At 47.2% G+C, this 19,027-nt stretch overlaps 1 protein-coding gene across 2 annotated transcripts in view; it reads right to left on the reverse strand.

Annotated features, from left to right (window-relative positions):
* Nucleotides 1–19,027, reverse strand: part of LOC144594558 (ras-related protein Rab-37-like) — a 147,123-nt gene that overhangs the window by 10,201 nt on the left and 117,895 nt on the right. For both annotated transcript variants that reach the window (XM_078401255.1, XM_078401256.1), the window contains exons 3-5: nucleotides 6,171–6,212; nucleotides 2,044–2,110; nucleotides 949–1,001 (exon numbers count right to left, since the gene is read on the reverse strand). In XM_078401255.1, coding sequence (XP_078257381.1) covers nucleotides 949–1,001; nucleotides 2,044–2,110; nucleotides 6,171–6,212 — 162 coding nt within the window. The remainder of the gene's footprint in view (nucleotides 1–948; nucleotides 1,002–2,043; nucleotides 2,111–6,170; nucleotides 6,213–19,027) is intronic.

Below are 19,027 nucleotides of genomic sequence, written 5' to 3' on the forward strand. Positions count from 1 at the left end.
TAAGAATAAGGGGGTAGGCCATTTAGAATGGAGATGAGGAAAAACTTTATCAGTCAGAGAGTTGTAAATCTGTGGAGTTCTCTGCCTCAGAAAGCAGTGGAGGCCAATTCTCTGAATGCATTCAAGAGAGAGCTGGATAGAGCTCTTAAGGATAGCGGAGTCAGGGGGTATGGGGAGAAGGCAGGAACGGGGTACTGATTGAGAATGATCAGCCATGATCACATTGAATGGCGGTGCTGGCTCGAAGGGCCGACTGGCCTCCTCCTGCACCTATTGTCTATTGTCTATTGAGTGCAGAATGGTTCCGCAGGTGGAATCAAACGTTAAGAGTCAAGGGTCAAGTCAAGAGTATGTAATTGGCACATGTAGTGACAATTGACAGTGGAACGATAAAGTTCCTACTCGCTTGGGCCATGGAAGGGAGGTGCTGAGATGGTAATGCTGGGCTCAGGAGGGCGAGTGCTGGGGTCAGGAAGGGGAGAGGTCGGGTTCCGGACTATCAGTGCTGTGTGTGCGGTTTATATCGAAAGAGAGGACCAGCTCAGATGAGGTGTGAATGCAGAGAAATCAGACTCTACTTTGCGAAAGTGATCATGCTTCCGAACAAGGTGGACACAAAATGCTGGAGTAACTCAGCGGGTCAGCCAACATCTCAGGAGAGAAGGAATGGGAAATGTCACCCATTCCTTCTCTCCTGAGATGCTGCCTGACCCGCTGAGCTACTCCAGCATTTTGTGTCCACCTTCGATTTAAACCAGCGTCTGCAGTTTTTTTTGCCTATACTTCCAAACAATGAACTTCAACGGCTGTAAAAACCCAACCAGGATGTGCGAAAACTGTGCAATATAGTAACAAAGAATGATGCATGCCAGCAGAGTAAAAATTCTGCAGATGCACCATTTTGCTATCTCTATTTGTGTCCAAAGTGTGAAATTAAAGGCATCTTACCCTGATGTTGTCAAACGATGATTTGCTTGTGATGTCGTACAGCAGCAGGAGCGCTGTGGAGAGAGAGAGAGAGAGAGAGAGAGAGAGATGCTTTAAAATGCAGGCAGATGCCAAAAGCCATCCAACCACATCCTCCCCAGCTGAGTGGAACTGTATAGATACCAGGAATCCTCTGCTCCTGATGGGCTCCCAGGCCAGCAATGCTTCGATTGAACATCTACTGATCCCTCCGCGACCCCAGCCCCCCAGCTCCAGTGCCCCCAGCGATTCCCCCATTCCTGCAATTATGCCTCTTGAACCATCCTCCCCCCTCTGCTCCCCCCCTCCTCCTCCACCTACCCCGAATGGAACCCTTGCATCCTCAGCAATTTGCCTTCAGCAATCTGGATTCTGGAATTCCCTCCTTTCACTCCTCCATCTCTCTCTTCCACTCACCCTCCCCCCTCCCCCTTAAGGCACTTCTTCCAAAGTAACTCACTGGCCAAGTCATAGTCATAGAGTCATGGAAACACACCCTTTGGTCCATCATGCCCACCAAGATGTTCCATCTACACGAGTCCCACCTGCCTTGCCCATGTTTGGCCTATACCCCTCTAAAACGTTCCCGTCCATTTACCTGCCCAAACCTCTTTTAAATGCTGATACAAATGTTGAAGCTGCCAGGCTCAGTCCAGCTTTCTTCCCACCCACCCCTCACTACAATCAGTCTGAAGAAGGCCCCGAGCCGGTGTCCTCAGAGGAAGCCCACCCCGGTCGCAGGGAGAACGTGCAAACTCCACACAGACAACACCCGAGGTCAGGATCGAACCTGGGTCTCTGTCGCCGTGAGGCAGCAGCTCTACCGACTGCGGCACTGTGCTGCCCCAACCAATGTTGTTATTAGGTATCTGGAGATATGGCCTTAAGGAGTCACTGAATGTCAAAGTTCTCCTGAGTCCCTTGGGCGTGTTGGTGGCTTAAAGGTGGCGTAGGGGCCTGGAGGTATCGACCTTGCCAAACCATGGTGCTTCCTGGAAGGTTTGCTGGCACATTATAACATCAGAGTGCTCCCAGTCAGAGGGCTGTTGGTGCCGCGCGCGACTGCAGTTACCCTACCTTGTGCATCGCGGTAGTAGGCATGGGTGACACTCCGGAATCGCTCCTGTCCTGCTGTGTCCCAGATCTGAAAGTAGAAACAGTGAGAGTTGTACGTAACCTCAGTCATTCACTTGCTCCTTAACCCTGGCTGGAATTATCAGCCACGAGCCGGAACCCACTTCTCTCCTGGACTGTCAACTAAACCGTGAGATGGCAAGTAGGATCGGAGATTTCCTTATCTCTGTGCGGCCACCACACCCTTTCCCAGCTACCCTCATAGTGCTACTTCCTCAGAAGCAGCAGAGGAGCACAGCGGTAGAGTGGTGCCTTCCAGCGTAAGAGACACGGGCTCGATGCTGACTACAGGTGCTGTCTGTATGGAGTTTGCATGTTCTCGCTGTGGTGGCGTGGGTTTTCTCCGGGTGCTCCGGTTTCCTTCCTCTCTCCAAAGATGTACAAGTTTGCAGGTTAATTGGCTTCTGCAAATTGTAAATTGTTCCAAGTGTGTGAGACAGTGCTAGTGTTCGGCGTTGGTCGGCACGGACTCAGTGGGCCGAAGGGCCTGATTCTACGCTGTATCTCCAAGGTCTAAATAAAACCAGGAAATATTGAGGCTACCTAACTTGCCAGGCAGCATCTGTGGAGAGGGAGGCAGACCCTTACATCAATGATGCATTGCTGACCTGCTGAGTGTTTCAGCATTATCTATTTTTATTTCTGGTTTTCCGCATCTGCGGTTCTGTGCTTTTTTCTTCTGTGTGTGGCGTGATGGGATACTTTACGAATGTGGATACACCAGTGTATGTACTCATGGCTACAAACCCGCACCATTATTTGGTTGAGTTGTTCTCAGAAGATGGGAATTGCCTGAAATGGGAAGTCGGTGCTTGCTTTTCTAATTGCTCAAAGGGACATAGAAACATAGAAACATAGAAAATAGGTGCAGGAGTAGGCCATTCGGCCCTTCGAGCCTGCACCGCCATTCAATATGATCATGGCTGATCATCCAGCTCAGTATCCCGTACCTGCCTTCTCTCCATACCCCCTGATCCCTTTAGCCACAAGGGCCACATCTAACTCCTTCTTAAATATAGCCAATGATTGACCTCAACTACCTTCTGTGGCAGAGAATTCCACAGACTCACCACTCTCTGTGTGAAGAAATGTTTTCTCATCTCGGTCCGAAAAGACTTCCCCCTTATCCTTAAGCTGTGACCCCTGGTTCTGGACTCCCCCAACATCGGGAACAATCTTCCCGCATCTAGCCTCTCCAACCCCTTAAGAATTTTATATGTTTCTATAAGATCCCCCCTCAGTCTTCTAAATTCCAGCAGCAATGAGTGAGCACATGAGTGAGCTACACGGTTTAGTTTAGTTTAGTTGAGTTTAGAGACACAGCGATGAAATAGGGCCTTCGGCAACTGAGTCCGCGCCGACCAGCGGTTCCCGTGCACTAACACTATCCCACACACAAGCGACAATTTACAATTTTTATCAAAGTCTAATTAATGAACAAACCTGTACGTCTTTGGAATGTGAGGAAAATGGAGCGCCTGGGGGAAGTGCATGCAGTCTTGGGGAGAACGTGCAAGCTTTGTACGGACAGCACCCGTAGTCAGGATCGAATCAGGGTCTCTATGGCTGTGAGGCAGCAATTCCAACGCTGCACTACTGTGCCGCCCTGGTTACCACTCAGGGTTCCCAGGTTGGAGGGTAATAAAAGTCAGAGTGGGACTTGTGGGTGGCTCTGCTGGGAGCTGGAGCACAGCTGATGGGCCAAATAATCCTCTTCCATGCCACAATAAGCAAGTGCCTGGGTTAAAGGGAGCAAGGCAAGTCTGGTGGGGTTGGGTGTCATGTCTGTCAGGGTTGGGTTTGCAGATTCCCTTTGATGAAGTATAAGACAATAACTGCAGATGCTGGTACAAATCGAAGGTATTTATTCACAGAATGCTGGAGTAACTCAGCAGGTCAGGCAGCATCTCAGGAGAGAAGGAATGGGTGACGTTTCGGGTCGAGACCCTTCTTCAGACTGATCATTGCAGTAGGTGGTTTGAAATCTCTGACTTATATGTAGAACAATAGAGAATTGACAGTGAATTACAGGATGGAACCCAATTAAGATGTCCGAGTGGTTTATATATAGAGTGACTGAAGGCCGAGAGTGAATTACAGGTTTGAATCTAATCAAGGGAATCAGACTGTGAAGCACTTTGTGGTTAAATACCCCCATCCCGTCTACTGCCCTGACCCCCGTGTGAGGACTGAGCAGTAACATATAGAAACATAGAAAATAGGTGCTGGAGGAGGCCATTTGGCCCTTCGAGCCAGCACCGCCATTCAATATGATCATGGCTAATCATCCAAAATCAGTACCCCGTCCTGGCTTTTTCCCCATATACCTTGATTCACTTAGCCCTAAGAGTTATGTCTAACTCTCTCTTGAAAACATCCAGTGAATTGGCCTCCACTGCCTTCTGTGGCAGAGAATTCCACAGACTCACAACTCTCTGAGTGAAAAAGTTTTTCCTCATCTCAGTCCTAAATGGCCTACCCCTCATTCTTAAACTGTGATCTGGACTCCCCCAACATCGGGAACATTTTTCCTGCATCTATCCTGTCCTATCCTCTAAGAATTTTATATGCTTCTATAAGATCCCCTCTCATCCTAAATTCCAGCGAATACAAGCCCAGTTGCCCCATTTTTTCATCATACGTCAGTCCCGCCATCCCGGGAATTAATCTGGTGAACCTACGCTGCACTCCCTCAATAGCAATAATGTCCTTCCTTAAATTAGGAGACCAAAATTGCACACAATAACTCTAAGTGCGGTCTCACCAGGGCCCTGTACAACTGCAGTAGGACCTCCTTGCTCCAAAACTCAAATCCTCTCGCAATGGCCTAACTCTCTCTTGAAAACATCCAGTGAATTGGCTTCCACTGCCTTCTGTGGCAGAGAATTCCACAGATATACAACTCTCTGAGTGAAAACGTTTTTCCTCATCTCCGTTCTAAATGGCCCACCCTTTATTCTTAAACAGTGGCCCCTGGTTCTGGACTCCCCCAACATTGGGAACATGTTTCCTGCATCTAGCATGTCCAATTCCTTAATAATCTTATATGTTTCAATAAGATCCCCTCTCATCCTTCTAAATTCCAGTGTATACAAGCCAATTCGGCCCATTAAGTCTCCTCCACCATTCAATCATGGCTGATCTATCTCTCCCTCCTAACCCCACTTCCTGCCTTCTCCCCATAACCTCTGACACCTGTACTAATTAGGAGTCTATCTATCTCTGATTGATGGGCCGAATGGCCTAATTCTGCTCCTACCACTTATGAACTGCTGTGTTTTTGGAACTGCCGGGCAATGGGAACAATGTTTGCAGTGAAGGAGAAGGGAAAAGATTCTTAACATGGCTATATAGTTGTGAGATTGTAGGAAGGACTCAGGCCTTCCATCTGGGGAACTGGCACTGAGAACCCTCCGCCTTGCCCTAATGCTACAAATGAGAGGAGGGGCAAGACAAAGACTGGCAGGTACTAGATTAATACAGGAGAGGGGAGGGTTTGATGGGCAGACGGTGGACAAAGGCCAGAGATGAAAAGACAGAAGCTGTGAACCAAAAGGAATGAAGAGTTGCGAATTGTGAAGCTGGTGGAAGGAATGGAGATGGAAGGGAGAAATAAGTGTGAGTCCAGTTGAGGCACAGGGGAGGAGCAGGGAACGGGGAGGGGAGGGGGGGGGGGGGTGGTTGGTGGTTAGAGGGTGAAGGGGGAGGGTTATGTAGTTACTTAAAAATATAAGCCAATGTTTGCAGGAGCTGTGGGAGTGTTTAGTTCTTTGAAAAGATCGGCAATGACATAACCAGCCAGGGACATCTCAATAGTGAGAGGGATCCCAGGGAGTATTAATCGGATGCCTCTGGGAATTTCTAAGTGTCTCGGGGGTATTGCAGTCGATATTCTTGAAAGGTGCAGTTTAATTATGTATCTTCTTCCATCTTACCTGTTGCTGGATGTAGACGAACAACACATTTTCACAGAGATGGGAAACTGCTTTGATATTCGAGGGGAAGGGGGGGGAACTGCTTCCAGCAGCTTATGTAGCCATATATTTCAGCTGCTGCCACAGTGCACTCACCTGTAACTTCACCTTGACCCCGTCCACAACCACCACCTTATTCTGCAAAACAACGAGAAGCAATGGGTTAACTTTGAACAATGCAAGGGGAAAACACAACAGGGGAGCCTGTTGTCAGGGAATGGTGTCACTCCATCACCGCAGGCAAGCGATCACCATGCATTCCGTTCCATCAGCCTGCGTGAATCTTTGCTACCTCAGCTCCTCGCCTCAGTGTATCAGTGCTAGAATGACCTCTCACTCCGGCTGATTGTTGGAAACATCGAAGCATAGAAAATAGGTGCAGGAGTAGGCCATTCGGCCCTTCAAGCCATTCGGTTAGTTGAATGCCCACAAGCCTTCGCAGGCAGCTCACTGTTGAAGTTGCCCCTGTTAAAAATGAATGGCATGAGCTTCATCTGGTTTACCAGCAGGAGTGACGAGTTTTTCTTTGCTTTGTAGATTTCAGTACAGCATTTGCCCAGGTTAAGTACTACTTCATAACAGCAATAAACATTCCTGATCCCTCCCCCAACCCCACTCCCTTCCCTTCCCTGAACCCCACCTATTTCTCCCCTCCTCACCAATTTCTTCCATCTGCTTTACAGTCCAAGACTCTTCAAACCTGTTTCACACCTTAATTCCTTTCTTATCTTTGGCCTTTGTTCCAACCAGCTGCATATCAGTCTGAAGAAGGGTCCCAACTGGAAACATCGATCCTTTTTCTCCAGTGGCTGCCTGATCCGCTGAGTTACTCCAGAACTTTGTGTCTATGTTTTACATATCAAAGCCCCCCTCTCTTGCCTGTGTCCATCTATTACCTGCCACGCACGTCCTGCCTCTCCCCCTTTCCAGCTTTCTTGCCCCCCCCTCCCTACAATCAGTCTGAAGACGTCTTGACCAGAAACGTCACCCATCGATGTTCTCCAGGGACCTGCTATCCTGTTAGTTGGATGTTACCATGATAACGGAATTATGCCAATAGCATAATATTTATAAATCAAAGTCCAACAGACCTTAACCTGAGATAAGAAACAAACCTTAGGGTGGAACAGTGGCGCAGCGGTAGAGTTGCTGCCTCACAGCGCCAGAGACCCGGGTTCCATCCTGACTACGGAAGCTGTCTCTGCGGAGTTTGTACCTTCTCCCTAGGTGCTCCGGTTTCCTCCCCCACTCCAAAGACATGCTAAAAAAAAAATTGCAAATTGTCCCTGGTGTGTAGAATAATGCTCGTGTATTGGGATCGCTGGTTGGTGCGGCCTTGATGGGCCAACAGGTTGCACTGTATCTAAAACCTAAAAAGAAATCTAGCCTTTGGGGACCATACGTTTGTTTGTCTCAAGCCTGTTACACCCTGCACACATCAAATCTCCCAACCGCTCGTAAACTACATCTCAAAATGTTATTTTCTGTAATCTATCTATCTAATTTGCATTTGGAGGAATCAATACTAATTGATTCCAACTCCCTTGGAAGCATGTTCTATAGATTGCACTTTCACTCACTCAGATATTATTTCTGCAAATTAGCTTTGAACTTAACCTCTTCATCACAGATTCTGACGCTGTTGTTCCAGGCACGTTGTAAACAATCTTAATGTTCTTTACAAGCTTTGTATTGGATCCTACTGGAAACATAAGAAATAGGAGCCAGAGTAGGTTAACTGGCCTCTCCAGCCTGCTGCGCCACTCAGTAAGATTATGGCTCGTCAAATCTTAGTCTTCACACCACTTTCCCCATTCCCTTAGTTTAAATGTATGACAATTTCCATCTTGGATACATTCGGTGACTCCATCTCCAAAGCTGTCTGGGGTAGAGGATTCCAAGTAGTTATGGCCCTTCGAAAGAAGGATTTTCTCCTCTTTTCTGTCTTCAGTGAGTGGGTGACCACTTATTTTGAAACTCTGTCATAGGAACATAGAAAATAGGTGCAGGAGTAGGCCATTCAGCCCTTCGAACCAGCACCGTCATTCAATATGATCATGGCTGATCATCCAGAATCTGTACCCTGTTCCTGCTTTCTCCCCATATCCCTTGATTCCATTAGCCCTGAGCTATATCCAACTCTCTCTTGAATACATGTCCCCTGGCTCTACAAATCCCCTCCTTTCAGCAGCCATTCATCCATTAGAGTAGACACAGTAGAGCAGCAGTAGAGTTGCTGCCTTATAGCGCCAGAGACCTGGGTTCATTCCTGACTAAGGGTGCTGTCTGTATAGAGTTTGTACATTCTCCCTGTGAACGTGTGGGTTTTCTCCCACCTTCCAAAGATGTGCAGGTTTGTAGGTTAATTGGCTTCAGTAAGTTGTAAAATTGTCCCTAGTGCGTAGGATAGTGCTGGTGTACGGGGTGATCGCTGGTCGACACGGACTCGGTGGGCCGAAGGGCCTGTTTCCGTGTTGTATCACTACAGCCTAATCCTTTGAGTCCCTGTCAGAATCTGACATGCTTCACCTCTGATTCTTCTGGACTTCAATGTGTACATCTCCCACATGCTCAACCCATAGACGTACATCAACCCGCTTCGTTTCAGGAGTCAAGCAAGTGAACCATCTCTGCACTGCCACCGATGCAAGGACATTCTTCTTTAAATTTGTACACAAGCCCTGAGTATGAGGTTGCATCAAAGCCTCTCCACTTTAATACTCCAAATGCCCCTTGTGTAACATTCCCATTCATCCTTACTTGCCACAGCTGCACGCCAGTCCTTTGTGTTTATGCACTGAGACCCCTGGAGTCTTTTTACTGCAACTTGTGTAGTCTTATTCTGTTTAAACAATAGTTTGTCTTTCCATTCTTATTGCCAAAGTAACTGACCTCACACCTCCCCACATTAGACTCTAACTGCCCGATCATTTAACCTATCTCCCTCCCCCTGGCCCGCTGAGATCCTCCAGCATATCTGCTTTTTGTTTTTTGTTCAAGATCCCAGCATCTGCAGTCTCTCGTGTCTCTATCCCTTGTGTCTTTAGACACCTTACGTCTTGCAAATCCACTAATCTTTGTATCGTCAGCAATGTTGGCCACAGCACACTTCATCCCATCATCTATTTACAGGCATGTCTCAATCTTTGTCGTTTTACATCTTTGGTCTTTTACCAGCACCCTACAATGTACCCTTCCTAGCACGTAGTGGAGGGAAATACCATCATCCAGGCCTATTTCACAGTTGGTTATTCTGCTGGGTTTTTGCAAATCCTTCCCCACTTGACAAATGGGGGGTGGGGTGGGGGAGGTTCTCAAGGGAATCTCTGTCATATTTGCTGGCCCGAGCTTCGATTTTTCCCGGATCACTTGCTCTATCTCAGCCGGCCTGGATACCATCAACACCAACCTTAATCACTTTAGATAGTTCCTCTGTACCCTCCCTTCCCCTCCTCCTTCCCAGATCTCCCTCTATCTTCCTGTCTCCACCTATATCCTTCCTTTGTCCCGCCCCCCTGACATCAGTCTGAAGAAGGGTCTCGACCCGAAACGTCACCCATTCCTTCTCTCCCGAGATGCTGCCTGACCTGCTGAGTTACTCCAGCATTTTGTGAATAAACCTTAATCACTGAACGGATTTCTATGATCTGGGCGCGTATCATTCTTTCTGAGAGAGCAGAAAAGAAGTGTAGGCGGTTGCTTGCTTTTCTGGGAGGAACAGTTCAGGTTTGGGCCTCTTCTGATCCCTGCAGTGTGATTCAGTGAATCAATTAAAGAGGTTAACGTAATAGTTTGATCAGTAAAATGTCATATTTTTCATAAGGGAGCTGGGATTAATGAGTCCCTTTAATAGCTCCCTATGTAATTGCTCAATTAACTTCCAAGTGGCATTTAACAGCATATAAAAGTGTACTGAGATCACCCCTGTAGAGCAATGATAAATATGAGCTAACAGTGGTTTCTCTTTCAAAGTTCATTTGCTATTCTGAGTTAATTTAGCTGCATTAATATGTCATATCTTCCAATACCATGGGTGAAGCCAAACGCCACACCTGTTCACAATCAAATCAACTCACTTTTTTTTATCCTCTCAACATACAAGTTCTAAATTCTTGGTTAGCAACAGCAGAGAAAGAAAGAAAGCTTTTACAATTGGTGATGGTTCGGGTCGAGACCCTTCTTCAGTTTAATGTCTGGTTCTTCTTCTTCTGTCATATGTCTTTTAGACCTGCAGCTCCGTTGAGACGAGCCAGGCCTGGTTGTAAAGGTACCACTACCAAATACCATGCACGGCTTGGGTTTAAATCTCCTGAGGTGGAATGTGAATCCAGATATTTACACTCAGTCTGCAATGCTGCTGCAAGTGAGCAGGTTGGGCTGAAGGGCCTGTTTCCACTCTGTAAGACTCTATGGCATTCTATGACGCAGTGGTCGTTCATCCCTTTGGGATGTCCTCAGGAGAAGGATGCCAAACTGATGCTCGCCTTGTTTTTATCTTTCTGGGCACAGGGTCTGGTGTCTCTCTACTGCCCAGCTCAGGCCTGGAAGTAAGCTTTGTCCCCAAGTCCAAGACCACCTTCTGACTCTTGCCTGACCCTGTATCGTGTGGCACGGTGGCGCAGCGGTAGAGTTGCTGCCTTATAGTGCCAGAGACCCAGGTTCGATCCTGATTATGGGCGCTGTCTGTTCGTATGGCTGTACCTTAATTGGTACAAGCGACAATAAAAAACCTTTGACCCATGAAACCTTTGAGTTTGTACATTCTCCCCGTGACCTGCGTAGGTTTTCTCCAGGGACTCCGGTTCCCTCCCGCACTCCAAAGACGTGCAGATTTGTAATTGAATTGGCTTGGTAACATTGTAAATTGTCCCTAGTGTGCATAGGATAGTGTTAGTGTGCGGGGATCGCTGGTCGGCATAAACTCGGTGGTGTGATGGGCCTCTTTCCGTCTGTGTCTTTAAACTAAACTAAACTAAACTAAACTGAGGAGGTGGCATCCCAGTTTCCCAGTCACTAGGTGCTTGCTTGGTCCACCTGACTCTTGCTCCAGGCCATCCCGTGCAGCATTCATCTCGCTGCCAGTGTAGGGCTATGAAACATGTCGGAAGGAAATGCAGGGGCAGCACGGTGGCGCAGCGGTAGAGTTGCTGCCTTACAGCGAATGCAGCGCCGGAGACTCAGGTTCGATCCTGACTACGGGTGCTGTCTGTACGGAGTTTGTACGTTCTCCCCGTGACCTGCGTGGGTTTTCTCCGAGATCTTCGGTTTCCTCCCACACTCCAAAGACGTACAGGTTTGTAGGTTAATTGGCTGGACAAATGTAAAAATTGTTCCTAGTGTGTGTAGGATAGTGTTAATGTGCGGGGATCGCTGGGCGGCGCGGACCCGGTGGGCCGAAGGGCCTGTTTCTGCACTGTATCTCTAAATCTAAAATCTAAATGCTGGTTTAAACCGAATATAGACGCAAAATGCTGGACTAATTCAGCGGGACAGGCAGCATCTCTGGATAGAAGGAATGGGTGACGTTCTCCAGTCTCGACATGAAACGTCACCCATTCCTTCTCTCCGGAGATGCTGCCTGTCCCGGCTGAGTTACCCCAGCATTTTGTGTCTATCTTAGGACTAATGCAAGCTCCTTTGGAGATGGCTGGGTTTGAGGATCGGCCTGTCAGAGCAGTGTATGTGTGCAACCACATCCAGACTTAAATCAATCATTCACCTCGGCTCGATTGCCGACACTTGTTTGCTAAGTGGCGTTCCGTGAAAAGGTTAAACCTGCTGCCTGTCGCTTCATACAGCTTGACCGCTGGTTGTCATGGTGATCTGATGCTGGCTTGCCAAGCAACTCATCAGCACCACTTAACTCTCACTCGACTAGTGTTGATCAGACTCAGGTACGCTGGTTACAGAATGATGCCCGTTAACCACTGTGCAGATTTATCCCCCACACATGCCTCCAAGGTTGTGCAAAAACCAGAAACCCTCTCTCGTTAGTGGCTGTTGTTTTATGAGATCTTTGCCAGTGGGTAATATTCCAACAGGCCCAGATCTTTGCCTGGACATTGAGTTGCATGGGGTACTAATTCCCTGAGTCAAACCTGATAGCCTACTATGGGATAACTCTGGGATTCATAGCAAATGACCAACTCCGTGTCTTTAGAGATACATCTTGGAAACCATCGATCAGCGTGGACTCGGTGGGCCAAAGGGCCCGTTTCCAAGATGTATCTCTAAAGACACGGAGTTGGTCATTTGCTATGAATCCCAGAGTTATCCCATAGTAGGCTATCAGGTTTGACTCAGGGAATTAGTAGCTCTATTAGCTTTGCCACTGCGCTGCCCACTGCAAATGTTTTAAACAAGTCTTGCTACAAATGTTCCAGTGTAGAGCTGTGCCGAGCCTGTTTGCATGCGTGTGAGGAAACCAAAGCAAGGATGATGTCACTCATTGTAACCTCTTCTGCGGTTGATCGAAGGATTTTTATCGGTATGAATCACCAACTGTTTTCCAGTATCCTGGAGGGGGATACTGAGACAAAACAGCTGAACTACTAGCTCCATGCCTGAATCAGAATGCCCAGCACCTACCTAACAAAGATAAGGCTGGGAAGATAGGCACATGAGACTCTTCTACTCGACCTGAAACGTCACCCATTCCTTCTATCCAGAGATGCTGCCTGTCCCACTGAGTTACTCCAGCATTTTGTGTCAATCGTCAGTGTAAGTCATCGTCTGCAGTTCCTTCCTAAGGATAAGGCATGGATGGATGTGTGCTGAGTGACTGTAAGCTGCGTGATCCTGTTAAGACAGTGGATGAAGGGATGAATAAAGAACCTTGAGATATCTAAAGAACGCAGAGTTGTGAAATCAGCCTACACTGTGCATAGAGCTGACCAGGCCAGCTAAACATTTACTATCTCTCAGGTCACAATGAGACATTTGTACCGATCCGTTAAACCCTCAAAGGAGAGACAATGGAGAAGGCTTTAGTTGTTTTAGGAGCCCGCTGTTGCCTGGAAATGAAATCCTTGAAGGGTCGTGGTTCTTTATTTACGACCATGAAGTGGGAGAGTCCTACCAGGCTTTTTTATGAAGCCGAGGCCATTAGCAGATAAGTAGCAACACAGTGGCACAGTATCAAGTAACGGGCACGGTAACTAATGCAAGAGGATTAAAAAGAAATGCTCTGTGTAGAGGACCATTGGCAGAAGGTGATTGGAAAATAATTTACACAACATGAAATATGTTTGAAGCCTCTGGGCTGGACGAGGTGAGCGACAGTCTTTCTGTCCTGGGCCTCCTCCACTGTCAGAGTGAGGCCAAACATAAATTGGAGGAATAACCTCATATTTTGCTTGGGCAGCTTACAACCCAGCAGGATGAACGTTAATTTCTCTAAGAATAAGTAACCCCTGCATTCCCTCTCCCCCCACAACCTAGTCGTCCTTCTAGTTCCACCGTTCGCATCCCTGTATCTCTTCGTTATCACCTCTTCCCCAGCCAACACCCTTCCACCCTTCCTTGGTTATCTATTGCTGGCCTTTATTTGTCCTGGAATTTCCCCAGCTCCAATCCCTTCTCCCCCCCCCCCCCCCCCCCTCCATCTACATTCAGTCTGAAGAAGGTTTCCAACCCGAAACGTCACCTGTTCATTTTCTCCAGACATGCTGCCTGACCTGCTGAGTTGCTCCAGCACTTTATGTCTATCTTCGGTGCAGGCTCAGAGTCAGATTCAGAGCAGCAAGTGGACCTGGTACCAAAACAAGGGTCAGTTCTGCGGGTTTGGTGTGTCTACCACAAAGTACTGGCCAACAGGTAACCAGTGCCAGTTCAACTAGACTCAGGAGCAGCAGGTAATGTTCACCTGAAGCAAGCCATTGGTGGTGTCATGAAAACCAAAGGGCCCAAAGATACAACAATGTATAACAAACACGTGTGCAACAGGTTGACATGGGAGGTGATTGGGAGATGCTCACTGAAGCTGGTAAAGTCGTCGGGAGCCACAACCGACCCGACGTGCAGCGGCAGCGGCTTTGCCCGCCCCGGATCGCGGGGCTCGGGTCGGCCCGCTGCGGACCTTTCACCGTCCGGCGCGGCCTGGAACATGGCAACTACAACAGCCTGACCGCGGGAGAAGACGGCAGGGGAAGAGAAAAGACATTCTAGACTTCCATCACAGTGAGGAGGTGACTGGAGGAGATTCACTGTGATGGATGTTTCTTTCTGTTTCTTTTTGTTTGATTGTGTGTGTTATTGCTTATTTTTTTATTGCTCTTGTTGTTGGACTGTGGGTGATCTTTCATTTCACTGCACATTTATGTGTGTGTGACAAATAAACTTGACTTGACTTGACTTGGTGTGTATTTTGCTGTGGTCATCCAGGAAGGTGCCATGGTTCTGTTCAGAAGACAGTCAGAATCTTTTTCCCCAGGAAGGTTATATCAAATACTAGGGGGCATAGCATTAAGGTGAGAGGGTCAAAGTTTAAACGAGATGTGCAGGGCAAGTTTTTTACACAGAGGGTGGGGAGTGCTTGGAACGCACTGCCTTGGGACGGTGGGGGAGACACGTATGGTAGTGGCATTTAAGAGACTTTTGGATAAGCATAAGAATATGCAGGAAATGGTGGAATATGGATTATGTGCAGGCAGATAAGAGTTGGTATTGGCATCATGTTCAGCACAAACATTGTGGGACGAAGGGCCTGTTCCTCTGCTATATCTCATACGCTGTGCTGTGTTCTAATACGTTTCAACAGGTGGCACTGATAAGGAATGTGACTGGGAGCAGCTGAGCAGGTCTACCATTGCCGCAGAAGTGCCAACGAGGAACTGTACTCGCTGGCTGATGATGGTAGTTATCAAAGAGCTGATGAAAATGTTTGTGGAGAAAATGGAGGGGAGGGGTGGGAGTTGTAGGGGGTCACCTACGAGCCCTTGGGTTGTAAACTGCCCGTTCTGTGCGATGGTTTTGACACCACAGACCATTTGCTGGACCTGTTCAGAGGGTTAGAGGTCACTGTGTCGATGTGGGGCTGGAGCCACACATAGGTTTGCATAATGATGGCAGCATTCCCAAAGAACATTAGTGGATTCAATGAAATATTTACCACACTTTTTACAGTTTAATGGTCACTTTTACTGATACCAGTATTGTGAAACAGAAATTTACATTTCTGATCTGTCTTTGATGGACTTAAACTCATATCATTTAGATGGATGATGAAGTAATGCATCAATGTGCCTCTGTATTAACTGCTTTTAACACCACAACTGCAAAATACTACATGTGGCACATTTTTATTGTCGACTCTGATTCACCACCGGAGTCTGAATCGGAGCCTATTGAAGTAAACATCTGTAACATGGTTCCTATGGCAACAGTTACCAGTGTGGTGACAACCGTCCCTCATTAGCCTGCATTGCCTGCCTCGACATCCTTCTACCCCTCAATTCGAGCTTCATCTCTCCTTCTAATATTTATTTTCACTACGATTGGGGCAAAAGGGACAAGTTGCAGCAACCCCACTTGAACACGGCACTGGTTAGATCACTGAAGACAGACACAAACTGCTGGAGTAACTCAGCGGGACAGGCGGCATCAATGGAGAGAAGGAACGAGTGACGTTTTGGGACGAGACCCTTCTGGAGACTGAAACATCACCCATTCCTTCTCTCCAGTGATACCGCCTGTCCTGCTGAGTTACTCCAGCATTTTGTTTCTATATTCGGTGTAAACCAGCATCTGCAGTTCCTTCCTACACTGCTAGTTAGATCATTGTCTGAGGACTATATAAGGTTCTGGTCCCTACATTGCAAGAAAGATGCGTTTGTACTGGAGACAGGCACAATTGATGTTGCCAACGCCATGCCCATGAGTAAAGGTTATCTCCAGGTTCAAGAACTGCTCCCTGCAGGAGATAACCTTTAGTCATAGCCATGGTTTTCCAGTCCTGGCAATATCAACTCTGCACCTTCTCCAGTACAATCACATCTTCCATGTAATATAGGGACCAGAATTGTACATAGTGCTCATGAATGACACTACACAACCCCAACCTTACCACAGCACCGAACTACTATGGACCTTGTATCAGGCTGCACCATGTACTTTGGCTTGAACTTACCTAGAATAATTAATAATTCATTGTATTATTGCTTATTGTATTTTTATTGGTGCGCTGTTGCGTTAATGCGCTTGTAAAGCTAAAGCTAATAAGAATTTAATTGTTCTGGTCTGGTGCAGATGACAGTTAAACACACTTAAGTCTTTTGATAAACTGAAGTAGTTTTGCTTTGAAAAGAGGAAGCTGAGAGGACACTTAGCTGTAAATGGATGTATAAATTATGAAAAACCAAGATAAAGTAAATAGGATCTTTCTCGCTTCAGCAAACAGGTCAAAAAGCAGGGAACAGAGATTTCAAGTAATTGGTGGAAGGATTAGAAGGGAGATGGGGAAAGGTTTTGTACTCAGTGGGTGCTGGGGTACGGAATGGGTGGGAGAGACAAAGATCTCCATCACATTAAAGAGTACAGGTGGACGTGTACTTGAAGAGCCCTCTTGCAGGGTTACAGGCCAGTGCTGGAAGGTGTGTTAGGCTGGGAAATTCCTTTTCAACTGGTGCAGGCACAATGGGCTGAATGGCCTCTTTCTGTGTGGTAAATCTCTGATTCTGGAACCTTCCTGATTTTGGTGCTTTAAAAGGCATCATCAATACCAGTGCCCAAGAAGAATAAGGTGATATGCCTCAATGAGTGGTGACACGAATCCCTGTGGTGATGGTGCTTTGAGGAGTTGGTTCTGACGTATATCAAGCACCTGGACTCATTGCAATTCGCCCACCGCAACATTAGATCAATGGGGGATGCAATCTCACTGTCTCTCCACTGGAGCACTTAGACAATAAGAATACGTACGTCAGCTTGTTATTCATAGACTACAGCTCTGCGTTCAATACCATTATCCACCCCAAACTTATTATCAAGCTCAGAGAACTGAGTCTCTGCTCATCCCTCTGTAACTCGACTTCCTCATTCATGAGCCACATTAAGCACAAAGTGACAACAGTGCATCCTCCTTGATGAGCATCAGCAGAGCAGCACTCAGGGCTGTGTGCTCAGTCTCATGCTCTGCTCTCTCTACACCCATGAGTGTGGAATCAAAAACAGTTCCGACTCCATCTTTAAATTCACCGTTGTTGGGGCAGCACAGTGGCGCAATGGTAGAGTCGCTGCTTCGCAGTGCTAGGGACCTGGGTTCGACCCTGACTACAGGTGCTGTCTGTACAGAGTTTGTACGTTCTCCCTGTGACTACGCCGGGTTTTCTCCGGGTGCTCCAGTTTCCTCCTGCACTCCAAAGACGTACATGTTTGCTGGATATTTGGCCTTAGCAAGTTGCAAAAATTGTCCCGAGTGTATGTAAGTTAGTGTGTGGGGTGATCACGGAATCAGTGGGCTTATTTCCGCGCAGTATCTCTAATGTCTAAAATCTAAAGTTGGATGAATCACGGGTAATAATGAGTCAGAGTACAGGATGGGAAATTGGAAATTGGACTGACTGGTGCCAGAACAACAGTTTTGCTCACAACAGTAGCAAGACCAAGGAGCTGATTGTTGACTTCAGGAGGGGAGAGCCAAGGGGCCATGAATCTGTCTTCATCAAAGCGACGGGGAGATTCAACAACTTCGAGTTTCTGGGCATGCAATTCTCTGAAGATCTATCCCTGGCCCTGCAATTTGTTGCATTCATATCATATCATATATATACAGCCGGAAACAGGCCTTTTTCGGCCCACCAAGTCCGTGCCGCCCAGCGATCCCCGTACATTAACACTATCCTACACCCACTAGGGACAATTTTTTTACATTTTACCCAGCCAATTAACCTACATACCTGTACGTCTTTGGAGTGTGGGAGGAAACCGAAGATCTCGGAGAAAACCCACGCAGGTCACGGGAGAACGTACAAACTCCTTACAGTGCAGCACCCGTAGTCAGGATCGAACCTGAGTCTCCGGCGCTGCATTCGCTGTAAAGCAGCAACTCTACCACTGCACTACCGTGCAATGTACCGTATAATACCTCTACTCCTTTGAAGATTGAGGAGATTCAGTATACCGATGATTACTTTATTGAACTTCTACAGGTGTACGGTAGGGGATATGCTGACTAATTAAAACGTGGTTTGGTTTGGCAACTCGAACGCCCGTGAACCAAGGAGATTGTGACAGACACTGCCCGCTCCATCACAGATACTGACATCCCCACCATCGCAGGGATCTGTGGGACATAGTGCGCCAAAAGAGTATTCCATATCGTCCAAGACCCTCACCTCCCTGGCCTCACGCTCATTTCGCTCCCATCACCGGGAGGAAGTTACAAAAACCTGAAAATCATGACCACCAGGTTCAAACCCAACTACCATCAGGCTCTCGTACATTACACAACACTAACCTCAGCAACTGTGAACTACTGTCTTCGGTTGCACTAAGGATTTCACCCTGAGTGCAGCCAACATGTTTTTGCATTAGCATTAGCTTTATGGTTATTAACTTATTGAATTTTTCAGAATTATTACATATTATCTGTGTGTATTGCTTTTAAGGGGCTGTTAAGCTGCTGCAAGTAAGATTTCATCATTGTTGGTACATATAACAATTAAATACTCTTGATTCTTGACACTTTCTAGTAAAACCATTATATCAAAACCATTATAGCTCCAGCAGTTTTCCTTTTCTTTCAATCTGTTTCCCTCCACAGATGCTGCCTGCCCTGCTGAGTTCCAACAGCACTTCTCCTGAGGGGTAACGTTTCTACACAAAAGGTGGTGGGTGTATGAAACGAGCTGACGGAGGAGGTAGTTGAGGTAGTAACTATCGCAACATTTCAGAAACACTTAGACAGGTACATGGATAGGATCGGTTTAGAGGGTTTAGAGGGTCATGGGCCAAAC

This window comes from Rhinoraja longicauda, chromosome 6 (genome assembly GCF_053455715.1).
Source record: "Rhinoraja longicauda isolate Sanriku21f chromosome 6, sRhiLon1.1, whole genome shotgun sequence".
NCBI lineage: Eukaryota > Metazoa > Chordata > Chondrichthyes > Rajiformes > Arhynchobatidae > Rhinoraja > Rhinoraja longicauda.